We start from the raw sequence: 23,180 nt of genomic DNA, 5'->3' as shown, positions 1-23,180 counted from the left end.
GAAAATTGAAATGACGTGGGGTGACATCAGGAGTTCCGCCCGCTGTCATCCCGCTTCATTTTACGTGTCGGCGAGCAGGCCCCGCACCCCCCCCCGCACGCCGACCTCAATATCCTGCCCTATGTAAAGTTGTCCCAAGCTGTGTAATTAAAACTTCACCTAGACTAATTGAGCTAGCTAATGTCACATTCTAAAATGAACCATTTCAGGAAAACGGCAAAGACTTAAAAGACAAACTTTAAATACACTTTAACACATAAGTATTTAATGAATCAACATCTAACTTTGTGTTTTACTTTGAGGCAACAATATATGCACAATAGCTCCACTTGACAGTTTCTTTGTACATAAGAATCACATACAATTATTCCATAAGGTATTTCACAGAAGTACAGTGGAAGAAAATCATCCTACATTCAATTTTGTAAAACCATCGTGAATTTGGTGAGTATGTACGTTGTCAGTGAGTACTGGTATTATGCAATCATTTATAGATAATTTTTGATGAACATGAGTGACACAAGCTACATATCCTCTGACACATATATTTTGAACAACCTTCAGCTAGATTTTGATATGTCATTGGTAGTACAGTCATGACATATGGTTGAACGGGGAATCATTGACCATAACGTAAGATCTGTCTTCTAACCCTTCAATCTGATAACCAGAATTATCTTGTGATTTTAGATGTCCTGTAGAAGCTGTAATTACACATCCAAATCCAAAACAGCATTTGAATAAAGGAAATCAGAATTATTAATGAATAATGTTCTAGGCAGACGGCTACAATTTTTTTAAATGAACATACATAAAGTTAAATTATTCAATTGGTCGAAAGTTTGTGTCAGACAAGTTAATGGATTTAATAACTAACTTGATAAATTTGATCATTTGAAAATATGGACCCTGGTATTTTAACTTAATTTGAAGGGCAACTAATAAAAGTTCAGCTCCACTAATTGTGTTGGCTCAATTTCCAAGATGATATATTAATTCTCTTCCACACTTTTCCCTCGATCCTTTTTTGGGATGAGATGAAAGAAAAGAAGGCTGACTGTCTTTTATTTCTCTTTCCCCATTTTTAATTACATTCAACCTTATCTCACGCTCTTGCACACATTATTTATCCTATTTATATAACTTTTTGCACATCTATTACAGGCGCCACACTTTTTTCAGGTACGCCTCTTTGAAACCGTAGTCGCTGATGTAGTACCCCACATCTGGATGGCTCTTCAGGCTACAAGCAATAGAGGTTGTTTTAAAATATTCTAGAAACTGATGTGTTATATTCCGAATGCTGATAATTGTGTCCTCTAATGCAGGCAACACCCTACTGACATACTGTATCCAATCTGGAAGATTTATTTTCCACCATTCCTGGTCAGGATCAGGCAGAACTGTTGCGTTTGATTCCAGCACATAGACAGAGTTCTTGTATAGTTCCTCAGAGAGCTCCAAAACATCTTTGCAGAACATTTCCAAACAGACCAGTGATTCTGGAAATACGCAGAATAAGGACTCTTGAAAAGGGAAAAAAAGAAAGAATGTTTTTGACATGTATCTATTATTTGTTGAAATTGTGGAGCAGGTTCAAGATTCTATTTTAACATGCATTGAAAATGCTCACGTAAGGCTCTTGTCTATGGCTAAACCCATTATAAAAGTGGTAAAATTTAACTGCAGGAATCTGTTATGCCTGGAAGTGGTGTTATAAAAGGGCTTTTCAGTCACATAACACTAGCTGCTAAAATAATAACTGTTAATGGTGTGTTAAAAAACATTGTTTTTGTCTGCAGGCTCTGGCTACCAATTGTTGATAGAGTGTAACCTAAACTCCCTAGTGATAGCTAGCAGCTATTGAGCTTAGGTAAGTCCAGAAGGTAATAAGTTGTGTTTAAAACCAGGAGTAACTTATTTTCATAAAATTTATTGCCTTACAGCTCTCTCAACTCCCCATCCACCCCACCCTGATAGCTGATTCTTCCTTGCACCCTATGACGCACAGATAATAGATTATAAGTAGCTACTTTGCCCTGATTCAACCACTCATTTCCTCAGCTTTTCCAACACACCCTCCCCTCTAACACATACATTGGACTCTCCTCCACTCCTGGCCCAACTTGTAAACTCCCAACTGTTAAGTAACATATTCTCCTGCCTCACCCACTGGACAGATAGTGTCAGACTCACACAAGACCTAGAATTGCAATTCCTCCTGATCTCAACAAAATTGCCTACTCCTAGGTACCACTTTTCTGAAATTCTCTTTTCTTCAATTGGCTGTCAGCTAGACATGAACGCCCTCCCTTCTGAGCAGCATGGTAGCCCCTTGCATGCAACACTTCTGAGCAACATGCTGGCTCTTTCTACAGGTGCTCCCAATTGAAAGGCACTAGCTACCTCATTCCTATGTCACCAGCCTCCAGCTTCCCCAAACCCGTATTGAACAGCATATAATCAACAGATTTTCTCTACTGCTTAGCATCTTGGATCTTCACCCTCATGGTTCTCACTCATTTCTTCCCCCTTCCTGATTCTCCTTCCCCAGTTCTTCTCTCTTTCTTTCCCATTCCAAACCCCCACCTCTATCCACCTCCCCCTCCTCTCCACTCTACTTTCTCCATATCCCTCTTTACCAACCCACAACTTCTAACCCTATCCCCTCCCCCTTCTCTCTCTATTGACTCCTGCAGCAAAGTTCACATGTGACCTTCTGGTCGGTCTTAATGCTTATCTCACAATTTGGAAAACCTGATCACTGTTCACTTTGGCGAGATATCTGAAGGCTGCTGGTTGCTTTCAGACCCATATTTACATCATGAGTCAGAATCATCAGAAGAAACTGAAAGAAGGAGACCTGCCAGCAGTCAAGGCAATGGTGCAGAAACCAGTGATTTGAACGCAACCAGAACAACGTATGGCTAGTCTGGTTTGATGCAGCCCTTGGGGATGGTCACTGAGTTTGCTTGCCTCACTTCTGTGGCTTTGTCCAGGCCTGGGTGACCCCTAAGCAAGAGTGCACATGTTCACCGGTATGTTTGAGGCCTGTGACTGGTAAGTGTTTGATGGATAGAGTAATTAATATTACTGTTTAAGTTTTTTTTATCAGTTGTGCCCCTCTAAACAGGGGTGCACTTTTGTTAGTCTTTTTTATGTTTAATGCCTCTGGGGAAACCCAATGCCTCTTCATTTATCTAAAGAAAAGACATAGCGCTATTAAGGAAAATAAAACAAATGAACATACCAGCATTGGATTTGGAAATACAGCTCCCAACAGTCCGACTTTCTTTGTTATGCATATGTATCAATTCCTGTTGTAAATAATGAAGGGAAGATGCAAATTGTTTGTTGCATTCCTGTTTTTATGTTTGTTAGATTGCTGAAAATAAAACCCTCAGTTTCAGTAATTTGCAGTACGAAGGATTCTTCTCTTTCTGCTGAGATCTAGTTTACCAGATGCACGGGAACCTTCTTATAATATAATGGAATAAGTGACTCAGTCTCGGTCTGAGCATTTAAAAGGAGAAAATTATCCAGCTGCTGAAGGCTACTGGTTCAATAGCCCTGACTTTAACCACCCTGAGGAAAATGGGGCAGTGTGGGGTTAAAATCATGGCAGCATGAAGCTACTTCTATTGGTGCAGTTCAGACAGTGTCTCAGGCCCTCATCCTAGGCAAGGTGCAGGCCTAACTGAAATGATAAAGTTGAGGGTCTGAGAATGGCTTCAGACCTCAGTGTCATTTTAGCACACTTTCATTGATGTCAGTACCTGGCGCTCACCTCACCAGCAACTACAGATGCCAAGAAGCAGCAGGCTGAAGAGGCTAAATAAAAAAAAAAGGCTTTTCCAGGCCCTTCAAGGATACCTAGGGTCTTCCCTACCCCAGGCTTCCCTCTTCCCAGGAATTACATCAGGCACTCCTCCTCCAGCTCCCACACCTAGCTATACCTTTATTGCTGGGGACTGTTTTCACAGGTCCTGGCAGCAGCTGCCTGCCACACTTGCCTGCTTCCATCTGCCAGGTCCTCAATGATACCAGGTTTGGCAGAGGAGTTGGGCCTAACTTATTTAAATAAGGAAGTAAGGCCTTGAAGTTAAAATGACCTCAGCTTCATGTTGCAAACTGGGAGAGCATGACGTTTGACCCCAGTTAAATTTGGGCTATAGAAAGTGAACAATATTTCGTTATTGCAAGTTCACAATCTCAACAAATGTGTAAAGTGATGGATGACCACTTGGGGAGTGAGAGGAATTAGCCAGGAATGTACATCATGCAGCTCTTGAGTACCTCCTAATGGTTTGTTATATAGTGGTATTGGTAGAAGAATAGAACCAGGAACAGCATGTGACACGACAAGGCTGCACACACAAACAAACTGGAGGGGGAGTGACTTAAGATATGATCTTGACTCAGGTTGGAGAGGGGAGATTCTAAGTATGTATGTAATAGAAGGGAATTTGGGCAGAAGTCTCTCAAGCCTGTGGATAATATCATCCTTTGTTTATCATTTTTTATTTCCTTAATCACCGTCACATTTCACAAGTAGGACCACAGTATAATATTGTAGTTGTTTCAATTTTTCAAGGGGCATTACAGCCAACATTCTAGAACTTATCCTGCTCATATTTAAGTCTCCAACAAGAGGAAGTGGCAGAGTTCAATATCCGGACTCAACACCCACATCATGCATTCCGCCAGTGGTAGCTTAAACATAAATATATCTGTTTCCTGGAATAATTGAAACTAGTACATTAATTCACTCAGAAAGTTATGCTACTGACATCAAAATCCTTCAAAGTAAATCTCACCACACATTGACTGCAAGTTGCTGTATTCCGAAATAAACTGACTTCAGTTTATTATTATAAAATATGAAAACTGGAGGACAGGAAAAGACCAGCTGGTCCATCCGGCCTATTCCATACAGTTGTGATGCCTTTATGCTTCAGGTTAATAGACTCCCTACCCACCAGGCGCCATTTCTCAGTCAGTGAGTTACAGGCGTTGGTTTAGAAGCAAAAAACTGGTAGAATTCAAAGAGCCACAACCTGTTGGTTGGAGAGACAACTTGAGGGCTCCAATCACTCCTAAGCATTTGGGTTTGCATTTGATGGGCTTGTCAATAAAAGCAACTTGGTAGCTCAGCATCAGTAGTTCATGCAGTCATTTGAAAATGTACTATAAGCATTCTACACTGTATCTATGAAGGAGTTCACAAACCACACCTGCATGACAATGGAGTACCATCTGACCAGCTACAGAAAACCATGGAGAAGCTACTCCAAAGTTCTTGGTAGTGAGGTGCCTTTGTTGCAATCCCAAATTCAGCAATATTATTAATGAATGTTGTGATTAAGACCTTGAACTCCAATCTAGAGCGTGGTGTCTTTACTGCAGTCAGCACGTTAGGAATAGATATTAATTAAATCCTTGCTGGCTCCAGTTGTCAGACATGGTGAATAGAATTGGAATTTATAGGTGGCAATATGTTTATGTTGCAAACAAATTTAATAAAGATAGCTTTGACGGTGATAGTTTCTTACCTCAGTGGTGACTGCTGCATGTCGTAGATTTTTTTTTTGTAAATATATGAATTCAGAGATAAACTTCACATGTTGCTGCTCAATAGAATTCAGTTCAATATCAGTAACACCTTTTCGATGGAGCTCGTATACTTTTCCGCTCCAGTTTCGTCGAAGTGTGGAGATGCTGTTGGTGGCTTCTGCAGATTCTGTACCATTCCATCTATATACAATAACAGAAAATGGCTTCCAATTTCAGAAAAATTAATAACTGCATGGTTGGAATATTTATATCCTATTTCATTGATGTGATGATAACTTTGCTTCTTTCAGCTGCCATTGTATATCCTTTATTCACAGTGCTAATTTACATGAGAGAACTTTCAAATGGATGATTGAACAACATTTTCAGCCAATATGCCCACTAGACATGTCAAAATAAAAAGTTGAGTGGTGTCATGCAATCATATGAAAATGATGGGCAGGAAAAGGCCCACTGACCCATAACCTCAGCTAGAAAAGGATTTCCTAAAATGTTGACCCTTCATTTTTCTCCATAGATGCTGACTGACTTTCTGTACACTTTCAGCAACTTTTATTTATTTTGCTTCAGCTTTTCAGAGAATGGGCTGGTACCAGGCGGCAAAAATCCACGTGGGGCTTGGAAGAGCAGTCCGGCTCCTTCAGGGGCCACAAATAGTTTTTTAAAACTCTCTGGGGAGAAGTTTTCAATGGTTTTGTTAAGGATGGCTGGTTAGGCCTCTGAAGGCCTGGACAAATGAGACTAGGACTTGCTATGCATATTTCACACGTTTCTCCTGGAAAGCTGCAGTTGATTCTAAAACCAGTGGAGGATCCTCCTTTGCGTTTTCAACCCCACACCTGCCCAAAGTTTTGGGCAGGAATGCTGGGTGCCCATTCAAAGACCTGCCTGAAAGTTGTTTCATTTAGTGCCCTGGCAGTCATCAGGCTCTTCCATAATCACAGCTGACACTTCCGTGCAACATTGAGCTATAGCGTCTAGCTAGTGTTGCCATTTTTCAGGTGAGACAAAGGCCAATCAAGGGCCAGAATTGTATACTCCCCACCCGGCAGGTTTTGAGGTTGGGGGGCGGGGTGTGATTCCTGCTGCGTTCCCGTCCGCCCCTACCTGGTAGCAATTTTACGGAGGGACGGGCAGAGCCTCAGACAGGAAGCCCACCCTTGCCCCAGTTAAGGCCCTTACATGGCCACTTAGTGACCACTTAAGGGCCTTTTCCCGCCCAGCCTCAATTTTTAGGCTGGCGGGTGGATGACAGCTCAGCGGGTGAAACCCAGAAATAAACTGAGTTCAATCTTGGGCAGGATGGGAGGACACGTCCATCAGAAGGCCCCTTCTGACTGGGGACACCCTGCCCTTAGGGCCCAGTGACCTCCAGCACTCCAGCTTATCCCCCAAGACCCCGATTGCCCCCTTGTGACCCCCCCCAGATGTTGCCTACCCTCCCCGCTCTGGGACCCCTTCCACTCACCTGTCCTCTGAGTCCTGGTATTGAGTTCCAGGCAGCCCCCTGCAGTGCCTCTTCTGGCCAGCACTGCCGTGCCTGGAGAGTCTGGGCTGCTGCTGGCCAATTTTATTGGCTGGCAGCTTTCCAAGGTGGGACTTCCTCCCGAGTGAGGGCAGAAGTCATGCATTATGCCAGTCAATGCTTGTTAGACTGTCAAATGGCAGGGCGGTGGGGTTGCTGGAGTTGGCAGGGCCCTCCATCCTGAAAGTTCAGGCCAATGTTTACAGGTGGATGGAATGAAACCAATGGCACAAACGGAAGAAAAACAGGGCAATTCATTTCTCAACCCACACCAGGAAAACAGATTAACTGGTTGGTTATACCATTGATGTGTGTGGGACCTTACTGTGTGAAAAACAACTGCCACATTTGCCTACATAACCACTGGAATGCAAATCAAAAGTAATAACCCGCCAAACCCACACGCTCAGCTATAAGGGGAAGGACGGCAGATACATGGGAACACCACCACCTGCAAAACACCCTTGAGTCACACACCATCCTGACGTGGAACTGTATTGCTGTTCCTTCCATGCTGTCTGGATCAAAATATTGGAACTCCCCTCCTAACAGCACTGTGGGTGTACCTGCATCAGATGCACTGCAACAGTTCAAGCAGGTGGCTCACCCCCACCTTCTCAAGGGCAATTAGGGATTGGCAACAATTGCTGGCCCAGCCAGTGATGTTCACGGTTCCATGAAAGAATAAAAAATAATTTGGTTGCGAGGAACTTTGGGATGTGGTTGAGGGCACAAATGACATTATATAAATGTAAGTTACTTCTGTCTAAAAGCAAGTAAAACATGAGACAATTATACCCTTACTTCAGAAGGGGTCTGAGAATAGTAAGGTATATAATGTGTGAAAATAGTAATCCTTTACTTTTGATCAAATTATTTAAAATTGTTCTATTATAAAGAGGTGGACACAGTGGATGAATCAATTTTTCCTTACTTAATGAAGCTTGGAGACCTTGATTAAGTTCTACCATTTAATACTATTATTATTTGTGTTGTGGCAACTTTTGTGCGCTACACAATCTTCCACTGTATTGCATTTTAGAACTGAAGTTATTATCGTATTAGCTTCTGATATGTTCTCTCAAAACTGCTTATTTTTACCAGAAATAGGAACAGGGAGAGGCCATTTGGCCTCACGAGCCCGCTCCTCCATTCAATAAGCTCATAGCTTTGACCTCAACTCCACTTTTCTGCTTGATCCCCACATCCTTTGGTTCCCTTACAGTGTGAAGGTCTATTGATTTCATTGGGCATTACAGGATGTCATGTTCCTGTTTCATTCAGAGATTACAATCTTACCTTATAATAACGCCAAACAAAATCTTGTTTTGCGATTTAATGAAATAAAGCCTTATGCGTGTATTAAATCATGCCAGGTTGATTGTTGCTGTAACAAACTGTATCAGATGGTAAATAAAGATGTGACCACACAAAATGTCTGCGAGGTCTGAGCAATGTTTGAAAAAGCATTTGGATGGTAACTCCAGTGAACTAAAACAGTTTAATCCTATCGAAGTGTGAAGAAATACACGCTTTATTGAAATATGATACGGATCAAAAATGGAAAAAGAAATAGCCACAACAGTTCATTGTGTTAGTAACAAATAGTATGACGTAAGATGGTCAGCTTCCCAAGCTCATGTTACAACACAGGAATTGTATCTAGGCCATTGCCTTGGGGACATTGAATTAGCCTGAATAGATAAGAAAGGTGCCCGCCCATTTAAGTGGTTGGATAAAATGGAGGCAGGGCTCATCGGCAAGGAAAGAAATGGGGGTGTTATTGTCTGGCCCAATGAATGTCAAAAAATTCAGCCTGATTTGTTAAAATCATAATCCTTTAGATAAATGCATTACAGTCAATGCAAAAATGGCTTTGCAGAAAAGATGCTGTCTAGAGGTAAACTGGCAAGAAATTGAAAAATTTGAACAATAGCATTCAAGAATTCCTAAACAAGAATTGGAATTACTTTGTTGTAAGGTAAGCTTATAGTGCCTTCAGATGAAGCTAAAGCACGACATTTTTGATGTACAATGTAAACAAGTAATCTCAAGAGAAAAGATCAAAAGATAAGATGAAGCTAATTCTAGTTGGGAGTTGCAATACCTTGGGAAAATAGTCAATCAAACTGCCACACATATATTGACATGGAAGAAATTAATTGATAGCATTAAGATTGGTAGAATTCATTCCAAAACCTAGAGGTAAATGCTGTATATGATTTACTACAGAGTATTCACTTCTTACTTTAGTATATTTTTAAAAATCACTTGTTAAGAGGGTAAACAATTACTATTTTGTTGTTTTCCCTGTTAATCATGAAAATCATTCAATTGAATACCTTTTGCCATTTTTAGTAAGTAATGCTAGTTCTAAGCAAAAAGTACTTAATAATGGAAATACCATCTCCCTGAATGTGTCTCTTACTTTAATATTTACTTTGTTGCATATATAGGTTGATGCAATTATTTACAATGCATTGTAGCGTTCTTAAAGTCAATTTTAATTTGTCACACGATTCAATGAAATGGATGATAGGTCAAATGATTTCCTGACAAGCACTGGGGAGTCAGCTCTTACCTTGTAAGCTTGGATCCATTTTTATATTGAAGAATACTCAGAGAATGCTGGATATATTTAAGAATGTCATTATACCACACTTCCATCTGCAACCAATAGATGAGATAATATTGCAGATGGTATAAAACACTCTAAGGGCTGAATTTTGTCAGAGTGGTGGGAGTCTCGAAGATGGGCTGTAGAGTAAGGAGCAACCCAGCCTCAGCTGTTTCAGGTAATTAACTGTCTGGCACTGGGGTTCCCATCCCTTTAAAAGATAGGATCCCACCTCCAAGAGCTGCCATTCAATCGGAGGACTAGCGGCTCTTCGTTCTCAGCAGTGCCACCAGGAGTGGTGGCCACTGTTGGGACTACAGCTCTAAAAAATGGATGCCAACCTCCCCACACGTAAGTGGAGCCAGGGTCACGGGCTCCAATCAGGAAAGCCCCAGCTAAGGGTAATGCGGGGTATAGTCGGAGAGGGTGGGGGGGTGTTTCCATGGGGACAGCCTTTGCCACCATGGGTCCCTCCTGGGGGCACAGAATGCCTGACCAGGAAGGATCCCCAGCCATAGAGAGGCCACCAGACTTTATTGGGTGGTCCCTTCACATGGCAGGAGACCCACCAGCCACTGGTAAATGCCAGCAGTGGTGGGCAGAGGCCCTTAAGTCCCCATTGCAGACAGAATGCCATGGCATCAAGAAGGCAACAAGCACTTCCCCCCCGCCCCCCCACCCCGCTCCCCCCTACCCCTCCCCAACCTCCCCTCCAACCGGCTTCCTTCACCGTTTTATGGTTCTCCTCCCACCCACCTTCCAGAAAATACCTAGGGGGCTGGCAGTTCACCCCCTACATGTGCTGGGGAAGGTTAAATTTTAATGTTCTAGCACAGTTGGCAGTTTCCACTTTAAGGTCTAGCTTTACACAGCACTGGAGTGTACAGCCTCATGAATAAGGGGTGAGTGAGGTTCCCTGAATGGGTATCATATCTCTCAGCTTTGTTACATTATAGAGTCAGATAGGAATCTCATTCCAGGGTAATTCTCAATTTTTGCATTACCTCTACAGCTAATGGTAGTTTACATCAGGACCAAAGACATTGTTGTTGTTCACAATGTAAATCTCATGCCAGTTACTTCACCCCTCTCTGACCCGGACCATGCACAGCCCTGGCATTATGGGCTGAGAGCTGAACTTGAAACCTCACATCCTGTCCATTCTGTCCACCTTTGCAATGCCTCTCGTTTCCACCTATGTCTCAGGCCCTCCATCACTATCGACTCTGTTGCCTCTTCTGGACTGGCTATTTCAATGCTTCCTTTGCCAATTTTCCATCCTACACCCTAAATCAATAATGTTCAACATTCTACCACATGAATCATTTTCAGACTAAGCCCCATTCATTATTTCAAACTCTCCCTTTTTCCAGCTAACCTAGATTAGATCCTGATCCCACAAGGTACAGAGTTTAAAGTCCTCACCCTGTGTTCCAAATCCTTTCCACAGCCACTCTAACATTTCTTGCAACATGCGAACACCACTTCCTGCCACTTCCTCTCTAAGTCACACACCATTCTCACTTGGAAATATATTGCCATTCCATCAATGCCACTGGGTCAAATTCATGGAACTCCCTCCCTAACAGCACTGAGGATGTATCTACACCACACTAACTGCAGAGGCTGAAGAAGGCAGCTCACCACCATCTTCCTAAGGGCAAGTAGGAATGGGTAATAAATGCTGGCATTGCCAGAGCGACTCGCATCCAATGAACAAATAAAAGAAAACTTCCTTCAGCTTTATAGCCCCCTTTGCATCTTAAGCTCCTGTTACAATGACCTTTTGCCACAGGACACAGATATCCAGGTGGTTGGAAAAAGAGGCAGAGATGACATGAGGAATTTTTTTGCATAGCAACTTCTTGTGATCTGAAATGCACTGCCTGAAAGGGTGGTGGAATATTCAATAATGACTTTTAAAAGGGACAAGGAGTAAAAATGCATGGCTTTGGGGATAAAACAGGGGAGTGGAACTAATTGGATCGCTTTTTCAACAAGCCCGCACAGGTAAGATGGTCCAATGACCTCTTGTTGTACTGTACCATTCTATGATCTTACGATTAGGAAATGCAGACTGAGCAAGCAAGATCCTAAATTGATCATCCAAGTAATCCAAAATGAAATGGATAAGAAAATGGATTTTAAAATGTCTGTAGGAGAAAGGTGAGTGGGAAGCAGTGGGAACCTTCGGAAATGCAGTAAAAGAGAGGAAAAGTGTAATCTGGAAATAAAAAGACTGCAGACCGTAAACATAAAAGCAAAATATTCTCAAAGAGACAGGGAGAGCTAAAAAAACCTTAAAGAGCTAATGGGTGGATATATGTCAAAATCACTCAGTGAGCTGTATATAATTACTCAATAATAAATAGCTCCATCCAAAATGGGACAGAATTTGTGGAATTGGGTTTCTCACAATGTGTTAGGTTAGCTAGACCATCCAGCACCCTTCAGCTCAATATTGTTCTGCTGTAAGTTGCTGGAAATACAAACTGATTACAGCATAGCAAGGACAACAAGGCATCTGGGACTTTAATGAAAGAGAGGACCAACAGTGTATCTCCTTAACCAATCATATTTAAGCATTGAGAAATAAGCAGAGGAATAAACTGGGAAGGTTAGGGTACTCAAGGCCAGATCATGTAGACAAAGATAAATAAAGAGACAAAAAGAAAGACTGAATTAAGATAGAGAGAAAAGGAACAGAAAGGAAAAGTAAGAAAAGAAAATTAAAATTTGACATTTAAAATCTCCCACAATAATTAACTACCTGAAAGAATGAGACTCCATATTTTTAATTGTTCACTTTCTAGGCCAGAGACATTGATTGGCATTCATTAACAATTAACGATCATCATGTAGTTAATGGGTGCTTATGCTGTTAATTATGAGGCAACTTTCTATGGTGAGCTTAATGGCCAATTAATGTGCAACAACAACATCATGAAACCCAAGAGGTAAAAGGCGAGTTGCCATCTCCAAGAAGCTAACGATGGAGCAGTGTGAATTGGCCAGCAAGTTTGCTGATTTGCAATCAATAAAGTATCTCTTCCTTGTCACAAGTTGCTGGGCAATTAACATATTAATAAAACATTAAGATAAAAGCAAAATACTGCAGATGCTGGAAATCTGAAACAAAAACAAAAACTGCTGGAAAAACTCAGCAGGCCTGACAGCATCTGTGGAGAGAAAGACAGAGTTAATGTTTCGAGTCCGTATAACTCGAAATATTACAGTTCTGAAGAAGAGTCATAGGGACTCGAAACTTTAACTCTGTCTTTCTCTCCACAGATGCTGTCAGACCTGCTGAGTTTCTCCAGAAATTTTTGTTTGTGTTGTATTAATAAAACATGCAGTGTTCATACACTGTTATTTTTTCAGCAAATGTTATTCTAATAATGAAAGCTCAGTGTATAATAAAAATGAAATCCTATATACCAAAAGTATAAGCAATCATATAAAGAGGTCATACCCACCTTTCCCCTTCTATTGTTTCTTTCTCTTGTTCACTCGTTTGCCCTGTCCTTTACCTCCATCCTCCACTCTCCTGAAACTGGTTATTCTGCTTTATTTTTCCCATTCTTCACCTCTCTCAGCTGTGGCTCAGTTGGTGACACCCTTGCCTCAGGGTCAGAAGGTTGTGGGCTCAAGATGCACTCCATAAAAGTCAAGCACAAAGATTCAGGCTGACACTCCAGTGTGGTACCGAGGGAGTGCTGCATTGATGGAGATGCCATCATTCAGCTGAGACGATAAACTGAGGCCCTGTCTGCTCTCTCAGGTGGATGTAAAAGATCCCATGGCACCATTTTGAAGAAGAGCAAGGGAGTTGTCCCTGGTGTCTTGGCTATTTATCCCTCAGTCAACATCACAAAAACAGACCTTGTGGTCATTATCACATTGCTGTTTGTGGGAGCTTGCTGCGTGCATATTGTCTGTCATGTTTCCTATATTACAAATAGTGACTACACTTCAAAAGAACTCCATTGGCTGAAAAATGTTTTGTAAGGTGCTGTGTAAATGCAATTTTTTTAAAAATTTCCCCCTAACCCGTTCTGATCTAGATTCAAACTAGTAACATTTAACACTCTTACCCAGAATTTTTGGCTTCATGTAAACAATAACTAAAGGGTAGTGAAAGCAAAAAGCTGCAGTACTTTAAGAGAGTCCATAGATTTTTTTCTACATGGGCAAAGGATGGCCTTCCATATTCAAATTTATCTTGTAAACTTATCTAATCTCAAAGCTCTGCCCGATTTATCTTTACCACCCCAAAATGTAATGAATGAAAACCTGAAATCACTCAACCTTCTTCATCAACTCCTGGTGGTTTATTTCCATGGATGACAGTTCCAGCTTGGGATGTTGAAGGATGTTCCAGGGATGATGTGATCCATGGTATATCTGTACTCGTTTCTATCATTTACTCAGGTATTTATAGCCAGCTTTTTTTGAAAAGCAAGTTGGGTAAAAACACGTTAACTATGTTTAACATACCCACTATTCTGGAGCAATACTTTCTATCAGCTTTACTCTCATTGGGAGAAGCCTGTTAACTCTGCAGTAAAAATAGAAAATGCTGAAAGATTGGTTAAATAAGAACAAGACAGGTTAATAGCCTACTTCAGAACAGTTCTAAAGAGCTGTAAACATCTGAACCAATTTCTCTTTACACACGGTGACTTTGACTTTTTGTTTCTAACATTTGTTGTACTTACCTCAGTCTCCCAGGTTTCCATTTTCTTTTAAATTCTACTTTCAACTCTGCAGCATTCAAAAATCCTCAGTTTACAAAGCAGTCCATGTCAGGGTGACCATCGTCCCTTATTTTCCTAGAGTTGAGACCACAGTCCCATGTCCCGGCCTGTATGATGCCGGGACGTTGTTTGTCCTGTAATTGGGACCTTTAAATTTTGGTCTGGCAGCCCACCAGCCCCACAGCTCCAGCAACACCTCCCACCCCCTGGCTCTCACGGCTCGGGACCCCCATGGCAGGGCTGTCCCTTAATTTTCTCCGTGAGAGTTGGTCACCCTGGGGTCCATGTCAACATACAGCAGAACCCAGGCAGCATCCAGGCTTGGGCTGACAAGTGACAACCAACATTTGTGTCTCATTGGCATTGAGATGTGCACCTCAAGTAACCTGCTGGGCCTTGGACCAAATGCCAGAAACTGGGATTCGGTTTGATGGCTTGTTTTTCGACCGGTGCCGACACATTAGACCAAGTGGCCTCTTTCTGTGCTGTAAACTTTTTATGATTCTGTGATCAGCCACGATGTTATTGAATGGCAAAGCAGGCTTGAAGGGCTGAATGGCCTCCTCCTGCTCCTATCTTTTATGCTCTTACAAGCGCCAGGCAATGGCAATCTCTATATGTTTGATTCCCACAATTAATGATCATAAGACCACGAGGCGTACAGCAGAAGTCGGCCATTCGGCCCATCGAGTCTGCTCCGCCATTCAATGAGATCATGGCTGATCTGATAGTCCTCGACTCCACTTTCCTGCCTTTTCCCCATAACCCTTGATTCCCTTACTGATTAAAAATCTGTCTATCCCAGCCTTGAATATACTTAACGACCCAGCCTCTACAGCCCTCTATGGTAAAGAATTCCACAGATTCACTACCCTCTGAGAGAAAAAATTCCTCCTCATCTCTGTTTTAAATGGGCAACCCCTTACTCTGAGATTATGCCCTCTGGTCCTAGACTCTCCCACAAGGGGAAACAACCTCTCAGCATCCACCCTGTCAAGCCCCCTAAGAATCTTATATGTAATTTTCTATTCAATCTTCTATTGAAATAAGGTCGCCTCTCATTCTTCTAAACTCCAATGAGTACAGGCCCAACCTACTCAACCCCTGTTCTTCCTCCGTATTTATCTGGAGCTGGGTTGCAGATTTAGAGCACTTGATAATGAATAATCCAATAGATGAAGAAGGAAGCAACAAATCATATTTGTTAGAGCGCAGCTCCGCTCTGCACCACTCTCCCACACATCAGGGTGGGAATCAAAAATATCTCTCACCTGTGCCAGTCACAAGCTGCGAGAATGAGTCAAATACATCGCACTAAGAAAATCAGCACAGGAAAGTTATAATACATTCGTCACCTGAACCTGCGCCACCCTGATATCCCATAATAATCCCATAGAACCATAGAAAAGTTACGGCGCAGAAAGAGGCCAATTACAGTAAATGGAAGCTCGGTGTGTCTGTCCTCTCTATCGTTATCCTGGAGTAAAATTGATCTTCCTCGGAATAGGAACAGTCAACTACATATCCCAGAACAGGAAACATGAAAAGATGTGACCGCTGCAACTCCACGTGCGGCAATAGCAATCGCCAACATCTGTATTAAGCAACGAACAATATTAGTAGCCATTCTATAAAACCTCACATCAATGCACACTGGAAAATTGCAAAGTTCAGATAATTACTTAGATTAACTAGGCTGTTACAAAGCATTGGCGCTGCATTCATGGTAAACAACCAAATGCTACGGATCGAACCCCTGGTTAGTTACTAATAACTAGGTCACCTCTCGCATACGTGTGTATTGACCCCATTCAATATCGTACGCCAGACTCTATGTGATTTGTCAGACATTCTGCAATTAGCACAATTTTGAGCACTAAATTAATTTACAATCAGAAGGTTCCATGACTTGGGGAGCTAACAGCCCCAATCCCATTAAATATTTTAGATTCGTCGCTGATACGAAGTCCACAGTTTTCTTAATGGTTTGGAGATATATCACTTGCAGCACTCCCCTTGATACTCTTGTAGTGTTAAATAAACCAGTCTCCTCGGAACAGGAGCATGCATGTCAAAGAACAAAAAAAAACGAATAATTTTTGTGGGGGAAAAAAACCCAAAAATGGAGCATTAGAAACTTTTCGACACACTGGTGTTAACAAATGCAAGAGTGAACAAATCCCGGACATTACTGTGATCACACATCTGCAGTTGTGTAAAGAAACCACTGCACATATCCAAGGAAGAGCATCTTTCACTATTTCCAAATGTCAACTCCCTCCGAAGCTCTGCCTCAATTGTCCAGGCGAATTTTAATTTTTTCTCTCTCTCTCTAACCTTGATTTTAGAATGCATCCTAGTGTCTCTTTTGACAGTGAGACACGCCATTGTGTAACATATTTTGCAAACGTCTCGAAAAACACATGAAAGCGACAGATGCGAACGCCCAAAGACCTACCTACCTCCGGTACAAATTGACGATATCGTTAAGAGCATCAGCCCATTTCCAGCGGTAGTACAACAGCAGGATGTTGGAGGGTCTGCTGATCCATTGCTTGGATGCGTTTCCAATTGACTTGAGCAAGATTGCAGCATCTCTCCTGGCTGCATTCAACAAAGCTTCGTGACTTTTGATCAGATCCACCGACCAGAGCGAGCGGTATCGCTTGTTGGAAATGTCCCCCTGCTGCAACATGCCTGGATGGAGTCATTTGCTGGCGGCTGTCTTTACTGTCATGCTCCTCGCCCACTGCAGGTAGCCATCACACCGTTGTTTCAACAAATTTCCCCTGACGTCACAGTGATGGACTTGCTGTGAAATGATTTCAAACTCAACCCCCGCCAAGTTATAAATTTAGAAACGGTATCATAGCAACAACAGCTGGCGGCAAGTCCCACAAATGTAGGACGGGTGTCAGGGAAGTCATCTATAACAGGATTGTAACGGATTGCAAGTCTTTCCTTACCCACAGAAAGGCGAGAAATGGAGCTAAAGTACAGAAGCTGCCAAATGCATGACTTACTAAATGCCAACACCTTGAAATACCTCCCTGGGAAGGCGGTGAAAAAAAATTAATGGCATCACTGATTTAGCATTGGGGCCCGGGTGGTTGATAAAGAAAGAGAATTTTCGCTAGAGCAAGATCCATTGTGAATTTAAATCCTCTCAAATATTGTTGGCCAGGGAAGTATGTTAGTTAGCCTGGGAACCATACTGCTTGGACCATGTTTGTGCTGTTCCACCCTGACCCTGTTATCTTTATAATGTGTTGCATTTGCTTTGGGGTGAACGCCATGGACCTTCTGCAATAGGAAACAAACCATGACCATGAACTTGTCAAAGTCAATGTTGCCAAAAGAGAGCAACAGTCATTGCATGCCCACCCCACCTTGTCCTTCTACAATTGAGATTAGTCAGTGAGAAATGTTAAGGTTTCTGTGTTAAAGTTGTCAAATGCTTGAGCCAATGCGTTAACACCTGAGAAACCTCTCCTAATGGGAAAGCATGGGAATTTAAATAAAAACATAAGTTGTGATGTTAAGCAGAAAAATGTATAATTGAAGACACTCCTCTCGCATAGCACTCCATCTCCATCAACATGGTAGCACAAGTATTCCTTGGAGCTGGGGTGGTGAAAGTCTGGGAGCATGAAACCCCTTAAGATTTTTCAATTTTATATTAAAGATTGGGTTATAATTAAGAGCAATAAACTTCATGGCGTTCAGTGAATCCAGCTGAAAAGCCACCTTTTCTCTCAAAAACTTTCCAATGTTGGACAAAAAAAGCTCTTTTTTCCCAAGATGAACCTGGAAAGTAAAAATTGAGATTAACTCAAATTTAAACATGGACAAAAAGTTTTAAATTAAAGGTGCTGTGTACATTGATGCTGAGAGCTTGCATGGCAGCTTCCTTGAATCATGCTATTCTAAATGCATCAAGATTCAGTTATAATTACATCCTGCGCTTTGCTGGTGGCTATACTCGACTTCCTGAAGGATGTCATCTGTTTGACTATGCAGATTATACTTTGAGAAGAAACATAACTAAAGCCGGGTAAAAATAGGAAACACCTGGATGTTTTCTATATGACTATTTGTTATATTTTATAATTTCAACAATTTTTATCTGAGGTCATTCCTATCATGCAGTTTCTGTTGCACTCGCCCACGCTGATGAGATCCCAATTAAAAATTATACCATAATTTGCTATTGCAAGTGTCCTAGTTGTGATATTTTGTAATGAGAAATCTAGTTGAAGGACAAAGTTCATAGTGCAGTGCACCACCAAGAACAAGAAGAAAGGAAGTGCAGGTAACCAGGTAACTAGCATTTCCTTTGGACAATGGACCATAAAATAATACTCTGTTCTGAGTATTGTGTTGTCAGTGCACAGGCAGAAGCCTTAGAGGAGGTCGGCTGATGTCCTCTTAGCTAGCCAATAATGTGTGGCACGTGGGAGCCCAGAGAACAAAATAGAACAAAGTCCTCCAATAGGATCAAAGAAACAAGGAGAAATTTCTTGCATATCATTAGTTAATTTGAGATTTTTTAAAATTAGGCAATCTTACCACTGGTAAATAATAAATCCTAAGAAAACTTGCAGCATCCACAGAGTTTACCTAGTTAGTAGCAATGGTGGGAAGGTCTAGAATGAAGATTCTAACGCTAAATAACCAAAACGCGAATTGATTTTTGAATAGGAAAGGTGTGTCATTTAATCAACTTTATATATAAGTAAAATCAATTTCTGCAGGTTTTTATGTCACCGTTTATCAATGTTATCATAATTCTTTTATACGGCGTTCCATGGCTTTGGTAGCACTGGTTTGCTTCTCTGTGGTGTATTTGAGACCAAGCACCTGGTTGTTGCATCTTGGCTAATAAGGTTACTTGCTACAACTCAGAATGTATCAATTGGTGATAGTTTTGTTCAATGATAAATAACTTAAAAATTAATGAATGTCTGTTGGCCCATTTAAAATGATTTTCTAACTTTATCTATATAAGTTTGTGGCCTTTCTGGCAAATTTTATTCAGTTCTGAAGGATTTTGTTTGTTTTGATTTTAAGGTTTTTTTTGGAAAAATATACTTTATTCATGAAAATCTGAAGGAACATTACAAAACATTTTAAATGGCCATCACAAAAAGTGCAATCATATTCAACTTTTATACATGGATCACGAGGTGCTTCAATATAATCAATGAACATTAGTCATTTCAATATGGTCATTACAGTCAGTCAGACAGTGCAATGGTATTGGAGTTATCAATATACATCATGTTGCACTCTGAGGTGCTTCAATACAATAATGATACATTTAGTATTCACTACATACAATATTTGCGAGTCATACAGCCCGAGGGGTCTATACAATTCCCAGCCCCTCGGTGCACTTAGACATTGCACCTTTGCGGCGGCTGCCCCAAGCTTTAGTGTGTCCCTCAGCACATAGTCCTGGACCTTGGAATGGGCCAGTCTGCAACACTCAGTCGGGGACAACTCTTTCACTGGAAGACCAACAAATTTCAGGCAGACCAAAGAGTGTCTTTCACCGAGTTGATCCTCCAGCTGCAGTTGATGTTTGTCTCGGTCTGTGCCCCTGGGAACAGCCCGTAGAGCACAGAGTCCTGTGTCACAGAACTGCTCAGGATGAACTGCGACAGAAACCACTGCATCTCTCTCCAGACCTTCTTTGCAAAGGCACATTCCAAAAGGAGGTGAACAACGGTCTCGTCCCCACCACAGCCACCTCGAGGGCAACATGTGGAGGGGATGAGACTCCTGGCGTGTTGGAAGGATCTGATGGGGAGGGCCTTTCTCACCACCAGCCAAGCTACGTCTTGGTGCTTGTTGGAAAGTTCTGGCGATGAGGCATTCTGCCAAATGACTTTGACAGTCTGCTCGGGGAACCATCCCACAGGATCCACCCTCACCTTTTCCCTCAGGGCCTCTAAGACATTACATGCTGACCACTGCCAGATGGACTTGTGGTCAAAGGTGTTTCTCTGCATAAATTTTTCCACGAGGGACAGGTGGTATGGCACGGTCCAACTACTTGGAGCGTTCCGCGGTAGCATGGCCAGACCCATCCTTCGCAACACCGGGGACAGGTAGAACCTCAGCACGTAGTGACACTTGGTGTTTGTGTACCGAGGGTCTACACACAGCTTGATGCAGCCGCACACAAAGGTGGCCATCAGTATGAGGGCGATGTTGGGTACGTTTTCTCCCACTTTATCTAGAGGCTTGTACATCGTGTCCCTGCGGACACGATCCATTTTCGTAAAGCGAAAGATGACTCGGGGGATCGCCATCTCGCAGGAGTGAGGAATGGGCCAGGCCTGCGCCACGTACAGCAACAACGAGAGTGCCTCACACCTGATGACCAGGTTCGTACCCGAAATGGAGAGGGAGCGTCGGTCCCACATGCCCAGTTTTCTTTCCACCATAGCCACTCGCTCCTTCCAGTTTCTAACGCATGCCCCGGTCCCTCCGAACCATATCCCCAGCACCTTCAGGCCATCAGCCCTGATGGTGAAGGGGACAAAGGATCGGTCAGCCCAGATCCCAAAGAACATAGCCTCACTCTTCCCACGATTTACCTTGGCTCCCGAGGCCAGTTCGAACCGGTTGCAGATGTGGATCAGTCTGAGCACCGACAGCGGATCCGAGCAGAAGACGGCGACATCGTCCATGTACAGGGAGGCTTTGACCTGAGTGCCTCCACTGCCTGGGATTGTCACTCCTCTTATGCCCGGATCCTTCCTGATGGACTCAGAAAAGTGTTCTGTGCAACACACAAACAGGACAGGGGAGAGAGGGCAGCCCTGCCTGACTCCAGATTTAATTGGAAAGCTTTCTGATTCCCACCCATTGATTGAGACTGTGCTACTGATGTTAGTGTAGAGCAGTTGGATCCAGTTGCAGATTCCCTCCCCAAACCCCATTTTGGAGAGCACATCCACCATGTAGGTGTGCGATATTCTGTCAAAGGCCTTCTCCTGGTCCAGGCTGATGAGGCAGGTGTCCACACCCCTGTCCTGCACATAGACAATCGTATGCCTGAGTTGCACAAGGCTGTCAGAGACCTTCCTGCCTGGCACAGTGCAGGTCTGGTCAGGGTGGATCACCAACTCCAGAGCAGACTTGACCCAATTGGCAATGACCTTGGATAGAATCTTATAGTCCACATTCAACAGTGAAATTGGTCGCCAATTTCTAATTTCCCCTCTTTCCGCCTTTTGCTTGTAGATGAGGGTGATAATGCCTGTCCTCATGGATTCTGACATGCTGCTGGCCTGGAGCATACTCTCGTACACTTCTAGCAGGTCTGGGCCGATCCAGTCCCACAGAATCGAATACAACTCAGCCAGTAAGCTGTCACTTCCAGGAGTCTTACTCTTCTCGAAGGACTTAAGGGCCTTAGTCAGTGTGTCAGGAGGTAGCAGCTTTTCCAGACTCTCCCGTGTACTGTCATCTAAGACCCCCGTGACAGAAGACAGGAAGGACTGAGAGGCCATGCTTTCTGTGGGCTTCACGTCATACAATCCAGCATAAAAGGATTTGCTGATCCTCAAAATGTCGGACCATGATGACTTTACTGAGCCGTCTTCTTCCTTCAGGCTGCTGATCACAGAGCTCTCTCTGTGTACCTTTTGGAAGAAGAAACGTGAGCACGTCTCATCCTGCTCCACGGACCGGACTCTGGACCGGAAGATGATCTTGGGAGCCTCCGAAGCAAAGAGCGAGGCTTGCTGGCTCTTTACCTCTTGGAGTTCCTCCTTGACATCGACCCCCATTGACTGCAGCCAGAGCAGATTCTGCATGTTTTTCTGGAGTCGGGACATTTCCCTCTGTTCCTTTCTAGCTTTCTGGACGCCTTTGAGGATGAAAAACCTCTTGATGTTTCCCTTGATCGCTTCCCACAAGCATGTCAGGGGCTCAAAGAGGGGTTTCACGGTTCTCCAACCTTTGTAATCCCTTTTGAGCTCCTCAATGTACTCTGGGGTCAGTAGTTGCATGTTCAGCTTCCATACCCCCCTGCCCACCCTCTGGTCTTCCTGTAAATGACAGTCAGCCAGTAGGAGGCAGCAGTCAGAGAAGAACACTGGCTTGACAGCGGTGGATCTGACTGCGAATGCACGGGACACAAACAGGAAGTCTATCCTGGAACGGATGGACCCGTCTGGCCGCGACCAGGTGTATCTACGCTGCGCTCCGTCTGCAGGGTTGCTGGAGACATCGCGCAGCTTGGCATCCTTTACTGTTTCCATCAGGGATCTGGACGTAGCGTCCAATCTGCTGTCGGCCCTGTCGGATCGTCCAGCCACATCGATGATGCAGTTGAAGTCACCGCCCAGATGGCCGGCCTGGAGGTCACCAGCAGCAGTGGGAGCTGCTGAAAAACCGCCAGCCACTCAGCCTTTCGTGCCAGGGCGTAGACGTTAATTAACCGGAGTGGAGCGTTCTTGTACATTACGTCTGCTACGAGGAGGCACCCGCCCACCACCTCCTTAACCTCAGAGACGGTGAAGTTGCCTCCCCGCAGCAGAATACCCTGCATGGAATGTGAGTCGTTTCCTCCCGACCAGATCGATGGCCCATGGGACCACCATCGTGCCCATTGCCTGTAGGAGCTGAGGTGCGGTATCGCACACTCCTGCAGAAACAGCAACCTGCTTTGACCTTGGCAAGGTAGTCCATT

The 23,180-nt window shown here is 43.2% G+C and overlaps 1 protein-coding gene across 2 annotated transcripts; it reads right to left on the bottom strand.

Annotated features, from left to right (window-relative positions):
* Nucleotides 1-244: 244 nt before the first annotated feature.
* Nucleotides 245-17,428, bottom strand: LOC144689239 (uncharacterized). 2 transcript variants are annotated; one of them, XM_078556339.1, is made up of 4 exons: nucleotides 16,936-17,428; nucleotides 5,553-5,754; nucleotides 3,251-3,317; nucleotides 245-1,526 (listed from the first exon to the last, which is right to left on the bottom strand). In XM_078556339.1, the coding sequence occupies exons 1-4, from the start codon at nucleotides 17,166-17,168 to the stop codon at nucleotides 1,159-1,161; spliced, it is 870 nt and encodes a 289-aa protein (XP_078412465.1). In that variant the 5' UTR covers nucleotides 17,169-17,428; the 3' UTR covers nucleotides 245-1,158. The 2 variants fall into 2 exon arrangements, with proteins under 2 accessions (XP_078412465.1, XP_078412466.1); XM_078556340.1 differs by having other exon boundaries at nucleotides 251-1,526; nucleotides 16,932-17,428.
* Between the last annotated feature and the right edge of the window lie 5,752 nt (nucleotides 17,429-23,180).

The sequence above is a fragment of the Cetorhinus maximus genome, chromosome 13, assembly GCF_964194155.1.
Source record: "Cetorhinus maximus chromosome 13, sCetMax3.hap1.1, whole genome shotgun sequence".
Taxonomy (NCBI): Eukaryota; Metazoa; Chordata; class Chondrichthyes; order Lamniformes; family Cetorhinidae; genus Cetorhinus; species Cetorhinus maximus.
Note: the sequence above shows the minus strand (reverse complement) of the source record. Positions and strands in the feature narration are given on the sequence as shown.

What these genes read in the sequence shown, in the direction of transcription:
- LOC144689239 (XM_078556339.1), bottom strand. Translation starts at nt 17,168, where the DNA reads ATGTTGCAGCAGGGGGACATTTCCAACAAGCGATACCGCTCGCTCTGG. An exon ending in ATCGTCAATTTGTACCGGAG is followed by an intron (nt 5,755 to 16,935) that starts GTAGGTAGGTCT and finishes TATTGTATATAG; the next exon opens with ATGGAATGGTACAGAATCTG. An exon ending in TATTTCCAAATCCAATGCTG is followed by an intron (nt 1,527 to 3,250) that starts GTATGTTCATTT and finishes TCCCTTTTCAAG; the next exon opens with AGTCCTTATTCTGCGTATTT.